Here is a 22,599-nt window from a genome sequence, read left to right on the forward strand (position 1 = left end):
GGAATCTAATTTTTCTTCCCGTGACACAAAGGACAGAATTACAATTTATTATCAAATAAATTTGATCAAACGAGGTAAAAATACCAGCAGTTAGAATTTGTATCTTTTTTTCTTTCTCTTGGTCGGAGATAAGCGAGAGAGAAAAATCAGGAAACGAGATGTTTGACACACATTCTCGGTTATGACATCGAAACTGGCTGCTAACCGGCAATTAAATCCTCTTCACGTCTTTGGGTTATTCAATCTGTCCGCGTCGCCATGGGTTATTTCCCAAATGGACGCTCGTTTTTGGGCCATTTTCTGTACTTTCGAGGTTAATTTCGACCTAATGGATTGCATTTAATAAATCACAGCCCGATTATAATTAGCTGAGCTGTCAGTTAAGATTTTTGTTGGTCTTTTCAGTTAAAAAAAAATGTAGACAGCAGAACATGAAACTAATTCATTTGAAAATATTTTATACTTTCTTCACAGTCCTAAATTTTGAATGTGTTCACCATAAAGCTAAAAGAATTATACAGAATATAAAATCAGCAATCAAAAATCTACTAGCTCAGACAAAAGAAAAAAAGGATTTACTCAGATTAATCAATTGCAAAAAAAAAAAATATAGAATTCTATGAGTAAACAATTTCACTAAAAAATATTCAAAATAAAAGTTTAACAATGTAGTGTTGTAACAACTACATTAATTAGCTTAAATTAATTCAAATTTAAAATGCAGATTGTGAGTTGTGAGGTGCAACAACCACTTGAATTTGTTTTCATTAAACGAATAAATTTTTTTAAACTGAATTTTAACAAAAACATAATGAAATAATACAGTAATTACTAAAATTTATGTATACAAAAACTAAAGAAACATGATTTTCAGCAGTATTTTATGTATTCCCTCACCCATATAATGAAACAATTAACATGTTTTGTTCTAAAAAAAAAAATAAATAAAAAGGTTGCGGAAGTATGTGGCTGCGTCTATAGAAAACTCCACCTGCAATTTATTACCGATCATGGTAAAAAATAAACCTGTGGACCCTTAAGTCGATAAACATGTCAAATTTAAGCAGAGCTGATCGCACATTAGAGATGCTTGTTCGCATAAATCAAGGAGCGAGTGCGGATGCGAAAAATTAGAAAAGTGGGGCGACCACTGACGAATTTATTTTTGCGCGATTGCCGCGAGCGATCGATGCTACTATTTTTTCCTGCTCTTTATCCTGCCGAAGAGAGCTCTCTCCGTGTGCGGCTGCTCGCATTATGCAGAGAGAGAAGAGAAGACAGGATCTCGGCACGATAATTTAATAAGTGGATGACACAAAAGCCGTAATAGCATTAACGCTGACCTCAAACCCTCAAGGACGGCGCACACAGTTTCGCCAGTGGGACATTTTACGCTTCAATTCTTCTTGCGTGCAAGAAACACTTTCCTCGCAGAGCACGGATCGCTTCATTAATTGTGGCAGTTAACAATTCGTGACAATACCTGGTGGAAAATAATCATATTTTAAGTGAATAGATATTTTTGGCTCATGCGGAAACGAGTTTAATGATAAGTTTCATAAAATGATAATCAAATCATTCAATTTTAATTTTGGCTTTAATTTCGTTTGGTTTTGTTAGACGACCAACAGAAACGTTTGCTCAACTAAAATTGGCAGACAATTAGCATTTTAATATTCAACAAAGTGTCAGTTTTTTCACCTCTTTAGTGATATTTGAACTTGGAACCTCGGAATATATTTTTCGTATTGTATCTTATTATTATTCAATTCAATTTGTAATGCTGTTTGAGTTTATTTTGAGATTATTTTATTGACAGAATTAAGAAAAATTCCGGAGTAGAAAAAAATAATAAAATATTTCTCAACATTGCTCCTATTTAACTGCTTAACAGCTTATGTGTGCTGCGTGTGATGGAAATTTAATTTTTGCTAAAGCTTTAAGGTTAAATAACTTTCTTCTCTTTTTTCCAATTTAAAATTTTTGTATTGACCGAGAAGAATAAATAATAATAGTAATAATAATAATAATAATAATTTAAAAAAGTATTAATAATATAGTAAAAAGTTCATTGTATAATCTTAAATTTTTTTCTTAATCAATACAGTTTTCTTTGTTAAAATTGAGCTTGCGGTCTCTCTATTTTTCTGAATTTTCAACAAAAATTTCTCGTTTTGAAAAATATGTACATTATAAATTTCAAATTAAATCGCAGCTTCTGAGATAAAATAAAGGTGGTAGTGTGAATCAGTTTGAATTAACAATAATCAATAAGTTAAAAAAAAAAATCTTTTATATTACATCTTAAATCGTAATTCTAGAGGGAAATTAAGAATAAAATATTTTTTAAGTACAGTAAGAGTTTCTCTTAATGCACCTTGGGGCAGTAAGAGCAAGGGGCAGTAAAAGTCTTTGGTAGAAAAAAGGGCAATAAGAGATTTTTGCCCAGCCCGCAAGCTCCATGCAAGCTTGCTCGACCCAGCCAGCCAGCAAGCAAGCCAAGCTAGAAAAAGCAAGAAAGGGGCAGAAAGAGATTCTGCAGCTCCAACTGGTAACAGGAGCACATAAACTGATAGGAGGTTAAAATTGAGTTATTTGCCAATGAGAGCTACATTATGCACACTATTAAGATTCTAACAATTATTAGCTGCTCTTCGCAAGGAATTACATTCTTTAAAATTGTAAGAAAAATGCTTTGGAGCCGTAATTTCTTGAAAACACATGAAATTGAATTTCCTTCAATGTTAAATACATGGTATTAAATGAAAAAGAGTAAAATTCTTTACAAAAATGGCTTCAATGTTTGAAAATACAATGTACTTTAAATAATATGATGTCATATATCATTCAAAATACAAAATTGATATTTCATGAAAATTAAAAAATTTAATGAATTATTTCTTCTTTTAAAGCAGGTCTTTTGGCTCGCCTTACACCAAAATCGTGACTCCGTGATTGAACTGTTGCTTATAATTATTACAAATAAAGTAATAAAATTTTTTGGAAGCTAAATATATTTTCATGAGTTCTGTCATTTTTTATTTTATTTTAAATGCGCCAATTGTTTCGAAATCCAAATTTCAACTAGAGGTTTGAAGAGTTACTTTCTAAACCGAACATATCTTGATCTGCTATATTTTATGAAATTTAAGTGATGAAATCTCTTTCAAGAATTTCATTATTTACTGAAATGCCAAATATGAAAGAGTTTCAATGTAAAATAAGCGCGCTCGAGTTGAATTACAAAATCAAATTTTCTTAGGTTTTGCGTGTAGGGCTAGAATCTCTCGATCAGTGAAAAACGGGGAATGAATCCAGCCAAGCTCATTCATAATCATACGCATTTGTTTTTAGTTTCCAACTTCTTATATTTATCATCTAGAATTGCAATCTTGATGTTGATTTTTAGGCGATAAATTACACACCGAGCTGTCGAGAAAGGAAATTATATATAATAACGCAACCTATCACTTAAAACAGATTTGCATAAGAATTTGTATAATAAAAAAAGCAATTTTTATGTGTAAAAAATTAAAGTTTGAAGCAAATTTTTAAAATAAGTACATTTAAAAAATACTTGTAATTATAAAAAAATATATAAATTATTTAAAGTACAGACAGTGAATGTAATGCAGTAAATATTGACATAAAAATAATAATTAAAATTGTATACTATTATTGTAATTTTTTTTTTATTTAAACAAAAGTCTTTTGTTTTACATTAATCTCTCTGACATCCAGCAGAGCACAATTAACCTAATGAGCAGTTTAGCAGATTAATTCCTTTCTCATGCGTGTACGTCTGCGTGCACTCGCTTATAAAACACATCACGCGACTTGATTAGTTGTCATGAATCTTTCATGTCTTCGCCGTGCAGTCACTTGCAGCGAAAAGGAAAGTCCGCGCGCGAGTGCAGTTGAGTTAGCAAAATCCCAATGAAGAAAGAAAGTACAAGTGCCAACCCTTTGATTCCGGTCGTGAGTCACACACAATGACCAAATTGTGTGTGTCTGTTTGCGTCATTCGCACTTTTCACTTCAGCGTTTATTGGCAGCGGTCGCGCCGGGGAAACGCTTTGCATACGTGATTATGAATATGGGTGTTATTCAACTCGGAACAGGATGCGCGCCGCGTACTCTCTCCAAAAAAACCAACAATGATGCGCCGATTTCGCGCTGATGGGACCCGACCTTGTCACGTTGTTGTCAGTTGTTACGAAATGCAGATAGTTATCGGGATTTGCATAACGTCAAGAATGAGAGTTCAAATTCTGGACTTTTAGATCGACAGCTTTGGAATTTTAAAGCAGAATAAAGACCAGTTTTTACGACAATTTTTTTATTATAATTTTGAAAGTTTTGGGAGTTACAAAAACTATCAAAATTGTGGCCTTTAATGATCCAGGCTTAAGTTATTGTATATCATCAAATATTCACATTTAATCTATTCTGAACCCTTAAAATAAATTCATAGATCATCAGCTAATTTAATCATTGAAAAGCGCCTTAAATTCACAACTCCTACATATTAATCCTCAGGTCAGATCTGTAATACAAAATTTAAGGGGAATATAGAATTGTTGATCGTCATTAATGGCATGTAATTAAGTATGAATATAACAAATATCAATCGGAAGAACTTACTAAAACGGATGATTTTATCTTCATAATCTCCATTCTGGTAATAAATACTGACAACGTTAGATTTATTTATTATGAAAGTAACAAATTAAAAAACATTAAGAAATGTATGCCCAAATACAAGTTTTAAACAAAATTATGAATTAAGATAATAAATGAAAATAATATATAACAAATAAACTAATTCATTTTAAAAGTATTAAAATTAAGTTTAAAATTGTTTTATATTAATTAATAAAATGTGAGTTGTTTGTAATATTTTAAATTAAGAGTATTTGCATTATTAAATTTCAATATAACACAAAACTTAAGATACTGACGCACCTGACCAAACGAGAGAACTAATTTGTCGGAATTAATCTAACCAGGGTTAAAAAACAGTAAAATGTATTGCCCCCCTCTGATATGCACTAAACGTTCCCCAGTGCTGCTACGTTTAAAACAAAAATATTATATCATTTAACAATCTACAGAATTGCATTAAATTTAAATATTTTGCTTCAAACATTAAAATTTTGAAAACAAAACCACCAAATTTATCCTGCAAAGCTAAATTTTAAGATTGTCACAAGTTACGAAACTAAACCTGGATTCTCAACCGGCTCAACCCTCACTTTTTTCATATCCTTTTGTTTTTTTCTCCTTTTTTATTGAGGCCGCGTTGCTTTACCTTGTGTCACACAATTGCAAGCGTCCAAGTCACTCTCGTTTGAATTAATCCGCGCCTCTCACTGCATATAAAAATGAGAACTTTCTTCGCTGCATTCCTTTTGCCGGCGCGTTCGTTATGTACGTATAAAGTGTACAGTTAGTTACAGCAGCCCACGTCGCGCGAATGCATTAGCACGGGTGAAAAACTCTCTCCGCGCGCATCCACCTAGATAGATCCGAAAGGTGACGTCACGTTTTCAGGTGGATTCAGGAAACCAACCTGCATTCGCCGCTGCTAATCTTTACTCTCTCCCTCCACGCAGAGACCTACATTCATTCTTTTGCTGCACGGCGCGGCTGTGGAGGCACAAGAAGCAGGATCACCCCTCTCTGCACTCACTCTCAGGATTTCCCTCTCTGTGGAAATATTCGAGCGATCTGACAACCCTCGAGTCTATATAGCACTCTGACGCCGAACCAAGAGCAGTCATTTGCGCTCGACAGCAGCTCTGTGAACTTACCAAAAGAAAGTGTGCCTTACTGGATTATTGCAATTCTACAGGACCCCACACAATGTAAGTACCAATTCTATTTTTTGTCTCAATTTTTCGTTTGAGAAATTTCCATCAACTTCTGAATTTACTTGTGTTTCAATTCAATACTCTGCTTTAAAAATAGAAATTATTAAGAATTGCAAAAGTTCGAACGCGTTTTTAGTAGACGATGGGGAGGATGTATTTTTTATTTTAAATTTGAAAATATTTTCAGGAGAAAACTTAATTTAAACTCTCTGGTTAACCTCATGATATAATCTATTTCATTTGGCTATTTTTAAAATATTTGTTACGACATATATCATTTGCATTTTTATCGAAATGCTCATATGATTTCTTACAAATTGGAAAGCATCAAATTGCAAATGATCCCATAAAAGTAAACGAAAAAAGTGTAGAGGATAGAATACAAAAATATAATAACATAATAAACTTAAATATTAATTGTTTCTGTAAGATTTATTAAAAAAAAACTTGTTCAGTAACATTTTGAAAAAGCGATTAGACAACGAAAAAATCTTTGATCCTTTTTCTCATTCAACCAGAGCATCCCCTATAAAAATCCATTCGGTTGCTACGCGAGATAGAATGAAAAATGTCTTATTCTGGGAAAAAAGCAACCACCATTCTCGCGTGCACGTCCAAATTCTCACAAAAAAGTCGAAGGGTAGCTCAGGTTTAATATATTTTTTCCACGCATCTTCAAGCTGCGCTCGCAGCGATAGGTGCAAGCAAGGGTCAGCATAAGGGGGGCGAGCCGCTGTTAGCCTCGGAGCGAGCGCTGACACCCATTTAGTCGATTTCTAGTTCGGTAGTGCCGGCTGCGTGTTGGTGTCCGCGTTTTATTCTTCTTCCGCGACGCTTCTGAAGAAGAGGCCGAGTAGAAAGCGCGCGTTCGCAGTTGTGCACACCAACCAAGTCACTCGGCGCCGCGATATTCGAGCGAGGTGGATTTTTCCTGGTGCCGGTTTTGGGATTTTCCTGACGGATACACCGGTGAGTTTGAAAATAATGAAAATAGCTTTCACCCTATATAATGTCAAGGTTCAAATTTAACAAAATTATGGGAAAACACTTTATTTCGATAGAAAATTTTCAAAAGTGCTTTAACCGGTTATTTTTAACAAATTAGCAGCATTCTCTCTTTGTGCCAAATTAGCAGGCCGTCGATCAAAATTGAATTAGGATTCGCTTTCTGGGCCATTTTCCAGCCCAATCATTGTCAATTAGGCCCGATGCAAGTCATCTCTCTGCACCCGTAGCGCGATTTATAAATTTTGCATGCATTCAAATCTCTCTCGTCTCGGGAACGATCGAAAGTGTGTCAACCGACCGGACGCCTGGCAGGTATGCCGCACGCCCAACTTCTCGGCTGCGTGAATGGAAGAGGCGCGAGCGAACGAGCCTTGGCCTTAACTTGCGACCGAGAAGGTCGTGACTCGCAGCCGGCCTATTATGTTACACTGTCTAGCGAAACAATTCACGCGGAACTGCACATATGAGCTTGCAAATAGAGATTTTAGCACCTATAAAAATACATAGCTGTTATTTTGAAGAAGAAAGAAAGGAGACGTTAAGTGTATAATTTTAATGAGCTGACTATTGTCTTAATTGGCTGGAATTGAAACGCGCACAATTTTGATTGCATTCATTCAATTAATGTCTTGAAATGCGTCAACTTTTTTTAAATGAATTAACGGAAAAACATTTTTAATAACTTGTATCCTTTTTAAAGACTCAAAAAAGAGGAAACAATTGATAATTTAAACCGTTTCTCTTCTCAAACTCATTTCCTTTTTTTAAACCAACAATTAGACATTTCTGCGGTTCCGTTTTACGTCTTATTTTTTCCTCGTTTTCTCCACTTTTTTCGTGAGTGTGATTTTTGACGAGAATAAAGTAAGCGCATCTGTTTCTTGGTGAAATGAGCGCAAAATCTGCCGCATGCGAGCAGAATGATTTTCTGACAGCTTGGTCGCACAACAAGGCCGTCTGCAGTCATAAAAGAGATGGTACGGCGCTAATTGCGGCTGTAAATATGGCAGACTTTATAATATGTATAAACCGTGTGATATCGCGCGCGCTTTGTGTCGATTTCTTCCTGCAACTGCATCTGGGCCGAGTTTCATTTTTTTATACCCACACACAAGCGAAGTATGTGCATGTACGTACGAGAGAGCGGTGCATGTATCGTGAAAGAAAGGCGATGAAACCGCAAATGCGTGGCGTATGAGAGGCGAGAGCATTATACGTACCGAGAGGTAAATTTCTGTTTGCTCGAGTGGTTTTCGCTCCATTTGCGTTGCAACTGTCGTTAATGAGAAAAAGCGTGGTTGAACTTGGCAGTCGCCGGTAATTTAACTTTTTATGTTGGTGCAAACAGAAATAATTATAACGAGGAATTTCTTCGCACAAAAATATGAAAAGTAACTTGTTTCGCCGTCATAATTAAATAATTAAGTGGTTACTGAGCAAATCACTTCTTTTAAAAAATGTCTGTTTTAAAAAGCTTGATTAAAATTACTCAATTTTCAAATCTCTGCTGCAATTAAATTTTTTAATTATTTTCTTTGCAACCATGTTATATGAGAAAATTGATTTGAATAAACGATATTTAGAAAATTAATTCAAAACTCGTCAATCAATCGTCTTCTAATTGGGCGTCGTCCAAACAAGACACGAACCAAATATTTTAGATAATTAATTATGGCCAACCAAATCCTTTCGTGATTAATCCACCGATAGGCCTAAATGCTTGTGAAGTGTCACGCTTTTGCTGAACCCCGCGAGAGATGAATGGCTTTGCGTCAGCTCCATTAGTTTGATATGATGTTGTGCAACACGGATGAACAGTTGTTCCAATAACATTCCTCGAATCCCTCACTATTAATCTCGATCAGCCGCGAGTTGCGAAACCGAAAAAAAAAATTTTTCAAAACAAAGCTGCGGCAATTTGACTAATGCTTGTACACAAAATGAATTGTCTCCGGAATGAAACGACTTTTTGCTCGGCACAATGGTGCAGCATCACGAGAAAAGTGGAACGGCCGTTCTTATTCATTCTTTCTTTCTTGTTCATAACACAATATGTGTCATCCCTTGGTGCACACAATGCTTTTATGTCGTCGCGAGAGACGAGTGAGTCGACGCATAATATCATTATTCTGAGCTTTCGTTTTGTTGCGTGAGTTCCACAAAAGGGTTTCGAAAAAAATGCTCAATTTTCCGTCGAGTTAAAAAGAGCGAGATCCGCCGCTGCTCAGTAAAAGTTCACGCGCAATTCAAAAAATAAAATGAAAAATTGTTGCTCGACATGAGATAAAAAGCCGGATGTGTTGTAAAAGTGAAACATGCTTTTCTCCAATTGCCGCTCAATAAAATGCAAATTGTAGTATTTTTTTAGTAAATCTTATTAAATAAGTGTTTTTGTTTATCGTCAGCTGAAAGAACTAAGTTTTGTGCAGTTTTGAGATAATTTAATTAATAATTGTTTGAAATATAAAGAGCTCAAATTTTTCAAAATATGAAGATACATTATTGCAAATTGATTTGTAATCTTGAGTTTGCAATCTTAAGTTAAGTTAAGATTTAATTATTTAATGTAATTTGGTTTTTTTCTCAAAAAAATAATGCTCATTGATTAATATAAAAAAAATTCGGTTATGAAATGTTATTAAATTTAGTTTGAGCGTGATGAAATTGTGTATAAACAAGGAAAAACTCCGCTCTTACGGAATTACGCTAACTGTGGCGAATAATTGGCTTGCAATTTGGAATAATTACGAAACCGCCATAAAAGGTGCGTGAGCACCGCAAATAATTATTTCTTAACTCAAAGTGCAGTGCTCCAGACTCTCTAATAGGTTGTAAAACTGCATAAGAGAGGAAGCTCGTTGAGCAGCGAGAACCTTTTCGTATACTTAATTAATAATTTCTCCATTAACATTCCCCGACTGACCCAACTGTACAAGCGAACCTTTTAATTTTTTGCCAAAACAAAAGAAACGTGCACGATTTTATTAAAAAAAAAAAATTAACATTCGATCAATTGATTTATATGCACACAACAAAAATATGTTCAGATAATATCTCTATCCGGCTGGTTAAGCAGAGAGAAAGAAAGAGAGGCGCACGGGGATACACTGCAGATATTTGTATTCAATATTGGAAAAGTAGGCTACGGATGCTCGCGGAATTGGGTGGTCGTGCCGTGCAAAACACACGCCGACAGTCGTGGAGGCATCAATTTTGCGCGAATTAAAATGAAGAGAGGAACCGCCAATAAAGCGCAATATTAAAAGCCGCTTCTGATCCCTTGGTTTCTCTTGAACCCAGGTCAAAAATTGCCTCATCTCTTCAACAGAATTTGTAGCTGCAATATTGCAAACACAGCGCAGAGCAAAAAAATAATAATTATAATATCTTAAAGGTTATTCTTGTTAGTAAAAAATTTGGTATTTGAATGATTAAACGTTAAAATAATTTCATCATTTAAAATTTTAATTTTTTTTAATAAAAAATTTGGAAAATTTTTATTGCTGCCATTTAATCAAGAGTGTGTTTGAAAAAATTGAGTATACTGCACTATTCATGCATACATAATATTATAAATAAATCTAGTACTCCGGCAAATGTTATCTAAAATTAAAATTTTGTGACTCGCTTGACATCGGGATGATATAACATTATGCATATTCAAAAAATTAATTGTGATCGGATCCAGAATTAATAAGATTAAAATAAATGTAAACCGCAAAGCTTATTTATAGTTAGCTTATTTTAATATTGAACCTGATAATTCATTAGTCTTTTTTTAGAATCACGTTCCAAAAAAAAAAAAGACAAAGTAAAAAAATTTTATCACGTTAATTAGAGCTTTTTCTTGGTTGGTCTTGCCGTTAAAATTTTAAGAATAAGAGAGTAAGTGGTGTAAAGATACATGAGAGATTATAATGCCTCTGAAATTATGTATAACTTTCTCGGTCAGCAAGGCAGTATGTCAAATAACATCATCGCCCAGCAGCATAAATTATCCATCATCTCAGACAAACCGGTTCTGCGTTTCAAACTCACTCTTTTGCCACGCAGAGAGAAAGAACAAATTATTTCACGGGAAATATATGTGCTGCCGAATTCTTCTCTATTTTCTGGAATTTCACGAACGTCCCTCGGGCGCCGAATTTTCACTCCACACCGTTAATTTTCACCACGTGCGGGTTTCTGTGAAAAAAATCACGCTTCCTTCGCCGACACACTCACAAAAATCCATATTTGTGAAAACAATTTTCGTTAGTCGGCCGAAAATAAATATTAGAGAGGAGAAAAACGGCTGTGGGAAATTTCTCGGCTCGTGCACGTGCGAGATCGAGGCGTCCATAAATTAAATGGAGACACACCCCCGCCTGATAAAGTTTAATCGGCCGCCACATTCTGTTATGTCTGTAATGAATTGAACCTTACACAATAGTACATAATTGAAACAATGAAGTCGTTAATCTTTAACTTGAGACATGAGTAGATCACTAGATTCCTAATTTCAAATTTACAAAAAAGAAGCTGTGTAATTATTTTGAAAATATTTTTCCGTTTGGTTCCTATACACATGGTTTAAAATATTAAAAAAAAAAATCCTTCTTTTCATTAAACATCCAGTTTTTCTCTTCAACAGCTTCAAGATTTTCAAATTTTTTAAACAAAAATTAATTAAACAATAAAAATAATTTTGCTTTAAACAAACATATTTTATAAAAAAAATTATATTATAAATTAAGAGTAAAAAATTGACTAAAAAAATAAAATAATAAATAAATAATATACTGTTTTAAAATAAAAAGTTCCAGTGTTTACCAGATTCTTTGTTAATTAAGCACATCGTTCATTCTGTTCTAATTTTTTAAGATAATTGTTAAACTTAATTGTCAAATCAATATGACAGTGCTCGAGTCTTGCCTTTCAAATTTAAGTACCGGAATCAGGCCTGAACGGATTTAATGCTGCCTCTGGCTTTCTTCTGCTTCTCAACCAATAATTAGCCAGCACAGAAACTTGAATTACGCCGTAACCGTCCTTGCACACTTGAAATTCACACGCTGAATTTGCATCCAATTTCAATTTGGCTCCTCGCTCATCATTGCCGAGGCAGGCTCCTGTATGTAATTATCGGTGCCTCAATATATTTATCGTCGCGGGAAAATATCTCGTTGAAACAAAGGCGCACACATAACGGAAGGATCCTTGAAAAACAAAGTGAGATCGAAACGGTGCGATCTTTAGCTTCTGATATTAAGAAAAATTTTGTGCACCTCGACCTCAAGTAACCAGATAGAGCGAGATGCAGTTTGAAAAGTGCCCTGCTGTGCGAGAGATGCAACAGGTGCATGAGAGAAAATGAGATGCAGCTTGTTGAAATCAATCACGAACTCATCATTGCTGGTGATGATTTATAATACAAGTTTTAATAGTTCGTTAAAATTTTAATAAACAAATAATAAAAAATATTTATGAATGCATAAATGTAATTTAGTTAAAATGTTAATTCATTTATTATTTATACAAACAATTTTAAGCATTTATTGAGCTTTATTCAATTTAAAATTTTAAAAAAATATTTTTGAACATATTTTTTCTGCTAAACTTTTTGCTCTTTTACTTTATACAAAATATTTAATATATTACATCATTGCTTTGCATGGTGTGATTCAAATTGGGTTAAAATTAATTACTTTGCATTGCCTCTGCGGTTTTCTTTAGGATTGAAATTAAACATTAATGACATCAAGAATGCATTGAATGATATTATTTTTTTTAAATATACAATCCAAAATGCAAAGAAAAAATATAAATGCTAGTTGTAAATTAATAAACATAAAGAGTTGATATGATTAATTGAATTTTAAATGTGTTTTAAAAATGAAAAGAAAAACTCAAATTGATGAAAAAATTTTAACCTTGTAGACTTTGACTAAGCAGACGATATTAATTGATCACATTTTCCTCTCGTGAGTCACAGAGATTCACCTAACAATTTTTTGAGATGCAATTTGCGCCTCTGCGGTTTGGTCCAGAAATAATTCCTTACCAATCATGTGCTGAACGCGATTGCTTCACAAATATACAGTTTCCGGCGAACAAGGTGTAATAAAAAAATTAGCAGCGCACTAACGGTGGTTGCCTAACTCCTGGCAGTGGTTTTATTGGCAAAAAAGAATCAAAAAATACTAAATGCCGCCGCCCTCGAGGGATGAATTTCGGCGGCGTGATGACTGGCGGCAACTTAAAAGTTCTAAAAACAATGGATGACAATTTACAAATGGCTTCAGGGGAGTTGTCATCCAGCAGGAAGAACACGGTGCAATTACACTCATGCACTCGAGTCGCAGGTGTGTACGGAGTTGTTACAAGTTGACCTAGAACGGCCCCTGAAAAATTCAAATTTATGCACGTTGAGATCAAAATAAAGTATATAAGAGAAAGAGTGAGCAGGAGATTGGATTATTTTCCCAAGAGGCTTCTTATCTCCGCCGCCGAAAATTTTCAATTCCTTTACTTTTTTCCCGCAAATGCTGGTTGCATTGTCTTGTTTCATTCATGAAATATGCATTTACCCGAGAAACACTTAGAAAACGCGCGGCGTGAGAGAAACATTTATTTTTATTTTCGAAAACGCCTGGGAAAAGTTCTTCTAACCTAGTGACTGATATATTATTAAAATCGCTCGGACATTTTCATTTCCTCTATAAATCCAACTTTCCACTATGTATACACATGTTTTCAAATCAAAGCGAGAGATAGGAACATTTTTAGTGCCCCCGAGTGCATCTCCAGCCGCGTGATTTATGTGCACTTTGGAAATTGAGAAAGGCCGGATCTGGAATAATGAACGGCGGCGGCGGCAAGTGGATGCTCAATGGTGTCAGGACGTACGCTACATTCGAACTATATATTACGCACCAGTTTAGCAGGCTGGACCTTTTCTCTTCTCGCCAGCCGACGACGACGACGACGACATGAGAACTGGTCTGGCGCGCGTGGAGAGAGATGATCAAGAGAAAACAGACGTGCTTTACATTTCAATCGATCCAATAAGCAAATGTATGGGCAAAGAGAGAAAGAATGGGTATATAACACTCACCAGAAGATGAGAGAGATTCGACCGCGATCTCCGCGTCGTTTCCTTCTTTTATATAAAGTCCGGAGAGTCGTGTACCATTCAAAGACCGCCGCCACCACTGCCAATTAATTCACAAAATAAATTGAATTGAAAAGTTCTTCAGAAGTTTAACGTGCGATTCTTTCTAATGCGCTGAGAAAAAAAATCAATTTACATTGTCAAAATTTCTATAGAAATTTAAGTAAATATCTGCCACTGCAGGTCTCTTCAATTTAGTTAATTTGGTTTATTAATTTTAAATTATATAAGATTACAATCATACAAGTTTAGAAAAACATTCAATGGACGTATTGAAATTTCTTCTGCGTGAAGACGGTTTCGTCAGTACCTATTCTAAATATATTAGAGATTTAATAAAAAAAATGTATATTTATAAAAGATTAAATTATATTTTATAATTAATAAAACTATTTTACGCTATTTTATATGATACAGAAAAAACAAAAAAGCAATTAAATACGTGTTTATATGATATAAAAAATATTTTTTGCTTATTTTTGCTAAAATAATTTCTCGCGAAAGTCATGCAATCTGTTGCAAAAATTTAACAAAAAAGAGCGCTGATTGGACTGGCGGAAGAGACTTTATTGCTGAATAATGGTTTCTTATAGACGCTCTCTTTTCTCTGCCAGTTTTATTATTTTTTTTTCTGGCCAAACGCGCTTCTCTCCACCGGCAGAAGGGGTTTCGGGATACAATTACAATTTGAGCTAACGGTACCTTGCAAGGACAGGAAATTTAATAAATCGGGTTTGAATACGCAGCATATGCAAGGCAGCTGTGTGCCTTTCCCTGCGCGGCCACACGAGACGAAAATCCCTCAGGTGTGTCGTCTCTCTCAGGGTGCATCAAATTCTCGCGAGCTTTCTTTCTTTCTCCGGTTAGTATGTAATGTGAAACCTTGACTGTAAAAAATTCTCTCGTAAAAATCAACAGGAAGAAAATATAAAAATTAAGTCCAAATATTTGAGGTGAAATTAAAAGGAGCCCGACGAACGCATTAGGGACGCTTGCTTTTCATCCCCTCCCTCGGGGGCGATGTTTCGGATAATAACACACAGGGCTGTAATTTGTTCTCGCCCCTCGGATGCTTTCAGCCTTTTTGATGTGGCGCGACCATCAATTTTCGGCGTAATCATTTTTCAACTCATTATAAAGCAGCCTAAAGTGATCACCTTTATACAAAACCGTGAATATAAATAAAATATGGCCCTCCCCTCCGGGGGTGGTTATGCGACCGCGTGCGTGTCAGCCGGCCCAGGGATGAAATGATGGATCTGCCGAGGAGAGAAAAAACTCAAAAAGGCAAAAGAGTTAGTTGTACTGGCATTCCTTTGATGTATAAAAAAAGGGATTTCGTATACAATATTTCATTCCATTCACATTTTATTGCCTTTTCAGCATTAAATTTATAAATTTTACTTTAACGAAGAGATAAGCCTGCATCTTTTGCTCATTAGCCCAGGGATAAATCAAAATGTGTCCTTGGTGGTTGAATAAATCAACAAAGACATTCCATATAAAAAGAAACGAGGTCTCGGTGCTTTTTTTTCACACGGAAACTAGCAGCGACAAAATCGAAAGGCATTCTTGCAGCAGGTGCAAAAGGGGTGCGCATTTTAATTTGATACCCTGGTGAGGCGAGAGAGTTAACGGTACCTGCCTGCGCGCGGCCGGCAGGTGTGACGTCACTGCTTTTTGAAGCCTCGCTCGGACTTGGTTAATTTGGTTCCTTCCTTTTTATTTAGCGGCATTTATTATGAAAGCGGCGCGGCTCTTGTTTTCTTACGGCCGTATAGCGAGCGAGCGTGTGTGTGTGATGAGGATGCAAAGGTAGAAAAGTGGGAGGAGGAGCCAGGTAAAAAGTCGGTCAACTGAGGTAGAGGGAAGAAGGTAATGGTGACGGGCAGGTGGGTTTGTTAGTTGCGTGCCGACTGCCTCGCGGATCTGTCTTATGGTGGTGAATCAAGCGGTGCAGTGATTTTCGTACTTAGGATTACAGTGCTCGCTGACTTGTAAGTTAGTGCCGACGACAGAGTGTGTCCCAAAATTGTGCTGTGTGCCGGCCCAGTGCAGCCAGTTTGTGAAGCAGTCAGATTTTTCGTTCGATTTTCGCATGTATAAAACAATTGACTCTTGGGGAAACTTTCTTCTTTCCTTTATTTATACCAAACAAAATTTTTTATTTAGAAAATTTCATAACATTTTAAAGCTTTTTAATATGTTCTGAATTCTAAAATTATTATTTTATAAATATGCTCACAACACAACTTTTCAATTAAGTTTTTGATCTGTGGTGGAACACTGGTTTTGCTTCTGAGATTTGCATTAATTTGGCGGATTTAACTGTGTACAGCCGGTTTATCAAGTTCTTCATTTCATTTGTGCACGCGGGGATCAATTAGAGCATGATTTTTCTCTTCAGTTGTAAATCTTAACTTGCCGTACGTTTTGAAAAAATCTCTAGTTAATATTTTTTTCTCCGTGACGAAAACAAGAATCCATTTCCTCTTTCTCTCAACGACGACGAAAGCACGTACACGTGATAATTGTGTTTATTAATTAGCAAGTACACGGCGACAAAAAGTAACTGAAAGAAAGTCGCCCTCGATACTCGTCGTCGACAAACAAATGCGACCACAAATTACATACAAACACACGCACAATTTGAACATACTAACACAGAGTACCGTATACTTTTCTCTGATGATCTCTCGCGGAAGAAAGAAAGAAAGAAACGACCAATTACCCACTACGAGTTACGCGAACTATTTCTGTTTTTTGCCATAATCGATGGAGACGTAAAAGGAAAATAAGAATGTTGATGGAAATAATCTCGAACACACAGAAAACAACTAAATCCTTCCCATTTATTCTTTATATTTGCGCCTCTCTTCTTTCCTCTGTACCTTTTTCTAACGGTGTGACTTTTCTGCTTTCAGATCAGCTGCCAAAAAGTTTAGATAGGATCCCACAAAATTTAAGCTATGAAGAGGTGTAAATTGTTCGTGGCCACGTGCCTGCTAGGAGTGCTGTTAATCAAGGTAAGAAATCTTTTTAATATTAAATTAGTTTCGATTCACTGCTGATTTAGCTGCAGTTTGAGACGAGTTCATCTGTTACACTTTCCACTGGTTAAATATAATTCAGAACTTTTGATATTTGTGACTCGGAATTCCCTGCTCTACATCTCAATTAGTCGCACTTGTCCGCCGCCGGCAACGTCCTTTCTTTGTCACTCTCTCCCCCGCCGTCTCTCTTGTCCCGCTAAATTAACCTTGATAATTAAAATAAGTTTTTGGAGAAAGAATAGTTTGTTCGGGTGTTGAAGAAAGAAAGCAAGCGTGGCGCCAAAAAGTAGAACGATAATTAAAAATGTTTTGTTCGGTGCGGCGGCAGCGGCGCGTAATTAGAAATTGTTTCAAGCGCGACTGACTCTGCAGCACAATTACCGCCTTCTGCATTTGTCACACTTTTTGATTCACTTTCCAACGGGAGTGCGGCGAATTAAAACCCCCGCATTATTTCTCGTTTGCTAATGGTGGATGCAGCGATCATCCAACACAACTTTTTAAGACGTACGAAAATAAGGATGCGCCCGAGGGCGCCCGTTCTTTCTTTGGCATTTCTCCGCGCCCGCATGACTCGAGTGACCCACTCTCGAAGCGCCCGGCCACTTAGACTGTCCCGCAGAGCACCGCCGCACGTCGATATTTGCGCTAAATTGTGTTTGCACTGACATCGATCGTGCTGGCTCCATTGTTGGCGAGCCGACTTTCATTGGTCTCGTGCTGGGCGTGAATTAAGCAGCAATGAATTCCATTCAATTGAATCGGAAATTGGCAACTTTACAACAAATCGCAGTGAAACCGAAACCAAATTGAATGAATAGGATAAAATTTACGAAAAATAATATATAATTATGTTTTTTCGTATTTAATAAACGTTTCTTAATAATTTTTATAAGTTTAATGGAATAGCTCTTTTGTTTTCTTTAATTATTTTTAAAGTTACAATAATTGCATTAAAAATAGCAAGTACGTTGTTTTTTTCCAAACATCATTTTGATCCATTACTAAATAGATCTACTCAGAGCAAATCGTTTCTTGTGGTTTTGCTCCTTGCAATTTTGCGAATTCGCCCGTGCCAAAAGCCGGTTTCCAGCACACATTGCGCAAAAAACGATGGCCCGCAAAACCGCGCAGCTGCAATTGCTCCGCCGCGATCATTAGGCAACAATTATTATTTTTTGATTAACTGTAAATCCATTAATAACTGGCAGCCGAAAATGTTGTGAACCGGCGGCGCTGCGTTTCCATCATTGTGGGTCGGCCGCGGAATAAGAAGTGTGTGCTTTTATTGCATCGGTTTGGCCGCCGCGTTTAGTTGCGTGCCGGGTGAACGGGACCAATGAGATGTGTGATTAAACCCGGCGAGGACACAATGATAATCGAGTCAGTAGTAGTCGCATTATATCTCGCCCTAAGTAAATTCCTCCAATTAAATTGGCTCCCATCGTTGGGAAAGTGTAACGATGAACTCGTCTCGCGATACGGCCCCTATCACATGCACATCCGCATATTTTTTTAATCTTAATTTTCCCACTAATTTCTGCTGGTGCATTGCGAAATGCACCTCTCTCTATTCAAAATTAAAATAAAATCACTTTTCATTTTAAATAATTGTATTTTTCTAATGATCATTTCGATTTCGCAGGGAAGTGCTCTGGCCGACGCGCCACATGACTCTGCCTCGCTGCCCCTCGAACACCGCGCCGTCTACGGACCCCCACCTCCCTCAGGGGGATACGGACCTCCCGGGCCACCCGGCCTCGGCTCTCTGAACACCGTTGGCGATGACCCTTGGCCCTTGTCGGCACCTGACATGCCTCAAATCAAGCACCTGCAAGTGCAGTGCGAGAAGACGCACATGCGCGTCAACATCGAGTTCGACCGGCCCTTCTACGGCATGATCTTCTCCAAGGGCTTCTACAGCGACCCGCACTGCGTTCACCTCAAGCCCGGCACTGGCCACCTGAGCGCCACCTTCGAGATCTTCCTCAACAGCTGCGGCATGACCTCCTCGGCCAACGCTGGCGGCGGCAACGGCGTCTCTCTGCACAACGCTTACGGCGCCCCACCCACCCCTAGCGGCAGCTATGTCGAGAACACCATCATCATCCAGTACGACCCCTACGTCCAGGAGGTCTGGGATCAGGCCAGGAAGCTGCGCTGCACATGGTACGACTTCTACGAGAAGGCCGTCACCTTCCGCCCCTTCCAAGTGGACATGCTGCACGCCGTCACCGCCAACTTCCTGGGCGACAACCTCCAGTGCTGGATGCAGATCCAGGTCGGCAAGGGCCCCTGGGCCTCCGAGGTGTCCGGAATCGTCAAGATCGGCCAGACCATGACCATGGTCCTTGCCATCAAGGACGACGAGAACAAATTTGACATGCTTGTTCGCAACTGCGTCGCCCACGACGGCAAGCGCGCTCCCATCCAACTGGTTGATCAGTACGGCTGCGTCGTCCGACCCAAGATCATGTCCCGCTTCCAGAAGATCAAGAACTTTGGCCCTTCGGCTTCGGTCGTCTCCTTCGCATACTTCCAGGCGTTCAAGTTCCCCGACTCCATGAACGTGCACTTCCAGTGCGTCATCCAGGTCTGCAGGTACAACTGTCCCGAGCCCAAGTGCGCCGGCGCCCTGCCCGGAGGCGACTTCCCTGCTCTGGGCGGCGAACAATACGGTCCTCCTCCGGCCGCCGAGTACGGCGTCCCTGCCGGCCCCGGCGCCGAGTACGGACCTCCCGGACTGGCCGCCTTCGGTCTTGACCCTCGCCACCCCGCCGGACCCAGCGGAGCCTACTCCGAGCCCAAACCTGACGTCGTCCCCGCCCCTCAGGCTCAGACCCAGCAGAACAACAACGAGACCACAGCCCAGACCCAGCAGCCGGCCCAGGATCAGTCTCCGGCCGTGTCCGAGCAGCCCAAGCCGACCAACGCCCCGAGCGAGGACATCCAGGGCGTGCGTCCTCCTCCCCCGCACGGCGTTCGTGCCGTCTACACCACCATCAGACGCAAGGGCGAAGAGGGCATCGTCGGCGGACGCCCCCGCGCCATCCTGCCCGCCGAGCTGCAGGGCGTGCGTCGCCGTCGTGACGTCATGGACGTTGTCATCAAGCCCCGCATCTACAAACGCGAGGCTCAGGAGATGACTGATGTCAACACCGAGCGCATCATCCAGGTCGTCGCCCCCGGAGACGTCAACTTCAACCTGAACGGCGCCGCCGCAAACAACAACGAGACGGTCGTCATCCAGTCGGCGCCGTCTACGGACCAGGAGCACATCTGCCTGTCCATCGCCAGCTTCGTCGCCGGTCTGTCCATGTTGCTGATGGTGCTGGTGGTGGCCTGCCTGGTCGCCGCCTTCCTCTTCGTCCGGGTGCGCGCCGTCGACCGCAAGACCGCCACCACCACCTACTTCGACGGACCCTCCGAGTTCGTCAAAGTCGCCAACTAAACGCAGACGATTACGAAAAAACAGTCCACAGTCAGACGTGTGTGCAGCAAACGCCATTTCATCAAAAAAGCATCCTGGGGCTCGGGCCGAGCAAGCCCTGATTGCTCGTCCGCCGCCGAGTCAGCCTTACTGCCGAGGATTGCGTCAGGGTGCAGCTCCCATAAGACTTGTAGTGCATGTAGAGAGAGAGACTGCGAGTGAATGCGGCGACCGAGTGCGTAATTTTATTTATTAAATGTGTAAGAGATTTATAATCTGCGGGGAGGGTGCTCGTCGCCGAATTATATATTTTTGTAATTATTTACTGGGTATGAAAAAATTTAATAAAAATGATGGAAACACGGCTGAACGTTCTCCCCGTGGCATTCGAATTTAAGTCGGTGTCAATTTTTCGGAGAAGAGAAAAAGATTTGCGTGTGTACATAATAACAATTAAACTACGTATTATTATGATTTATATTCAATTGTCGCAGTTGAAATGCTCATTTTGTGTTTTAGTTAAAGTAAGCCCTATTATTGCGGCGCCGTGTCCAAATTTATTTGCAACAAGTGGATGCCCGATTTTGATTTTGTCAAAGTCGCGCGCCCACCAGCGAGATATGAATTGATATTAAAATACGAGTGTAAAATAACTCGGCTTGCGATTCCCTCCGCTTTTTTACGGAGGCTCGAGTAATCCGAGCTATTAATGCCCATACAAATTAAATCCAAAGCTTTTCCGCTTTCTTTATTACAAAAATACAAAGTCGAATTTCCGCAGCATACTCTTCTACTAACCACGAAATTTACTAATTTAATTTATTCTCTATCAATTACTCTCTTAATCTAATTTGTTATTAAATTATTTAAAAAGAGACGCGGGTATTATTCAAAATGTCAAAACCGATTCGATAAAAAAAGATCATGTTTTCGGCCGAACGCTCCAAATTGTGTATTGCAAAAATGTAGATTTTATTATTTCTTGTTGTGACTATATTTTACGAAATAATAAAGTGCACAAAAATATATTCCATAAGTACAGACGCTTTTGATTTCGAGACCTGTGAACGATCGAGACCATTCAAGGTTTGCTGGTCAGTAGGACTAATTTAATGGCCGGCAAGCAGGAAATAGCTGGAAGTGGAACACAGCATCTTTCTTTCTCTCTCTTGAGAGCGGCGATTCCGCCTTGAGCATCGGCACGACCAAGAAGAAAAGAGAAAGAGAGGTGAAATGAATTATAAATTCAAAAGTAGTTCAGCCACTTATATATCGTAATGAATTCAGGCGTCGTAAAATTTTAATGAAGAGACCAGCAGATCGGCATTCTTAACCTAGATAATTGAGACGCACGCTGCAGTAATCGATCGCCAGCATCACTTTTTTATTACCCTAAGGAGAAGAAGATTATATAAACAGAAATAAAGAAAAAAATCTCTTCCTCTTCATTATCGACTACATTTTTATTTTTATTTACTCCTGCGCCCCAATAAAACTGTTCAATAAATTTGTCCATTGCATTTTCTTTCCTTCTTTTAATCTGTGAAGCAATAAAACGATCTCTTCCGACAACCCTTTCTTTGTTTAATTGTTACTCAATACAGAAGAAAGAATAATATATCCTCTGGCATTTCATTCTTTAATTACGCTATATGCAAATGCGATTGTTCAAATAGGTGTGTATTAACAATGTGCCCGGTTGTGTGTATGTGTGTGGCATTTATTTGTGCGTCTCGGATGGATCTTCTTCACTCGACGCTCCTCTCCGACCGTTTCCCGTTACAGACCCAGAATCAGAAGCACACACCTCGCTCAAGGAGCCGCCGCGCACTGGGTCAGTAGACCAGAGAGAAAAGCGCCCATCTGATAGGCAACCGGCTTGACGCCAATAATAAGCACGTTGCCTACTACAAATTTTTCCTTGAGCTAAGTTGTTGGAATTATAAATATTTTATTTTTAATTTTTCTTTTATATTAATGCTTATTATTATGATATTATTATAATTTTTATCATTACCAAAATGGATTTGCACCGTATTTTTACTTCAATGATCGATTTTTACAACAGATAATAAAAAAAAA

General features: G+C 38.3%; 1 protein-coding gene across 5 annotated transcripts; it reads left to right on the forward strand.

The window, feature by feature from the left end:
* The first annotated feature begins 5,711 nt into the window (after positions 1–5,711).
* On the forward strand, positions 5,712–21,553 carry LOC132200745 (uncharacterized). Of its 5 annotated transcripts, none has more exons than XM_059626424.1 (3): positions 5,712–5,867; positions 16,959–17,060; positions 18,733–21,553. In XM_059626424.1, the coding sequence occupies exons 2-3, from the start codon at positions 17,004–17,006 to the stop codon at positions 20,536–20,538; spliced, it is 1,863 nt and encodes a 620-aa protein (XP_059482407.1). In that variant the 5' UTR covers positions 5,712–5,867; positions 16,959–17,003; the 3' UTR covers positions 20,539–21,553. The 5 variants fall into 5 exon arrangements, with proteins under 5 accessions (XP_059482407.1, XP_059482408.1, XP_059482406.1 ...); XM_059626425.1 differs by lacking the exon at positions 5,712–5,867 and adding an exon at positions 6,687–6,842; XM_059626423.1 differs by lacking the exon at positions 5,712–5,867 and adding an exon at positions 15,872–16,031.
* The last annotated feature ends 1,046 nt before the right edge of the window (positions 21,554–22,599 follow it).

Source organism: Neocloeon triangulifer, unplaced genomic scaffold, assembly GCF_031216515.1.
Source record: "Neocloeon triangulifer isolate White Clay Creek 2 clone unplaced genomic scaffold, ASM3121651v1 ptg000014l, whole genome shotgun sequence".
NCBI lineage: Eukaryota > Metazoa > Arthropoda > Insecta > Ephemeroptera > Baetidae > Neocloeon > Neocloeon triangulifer.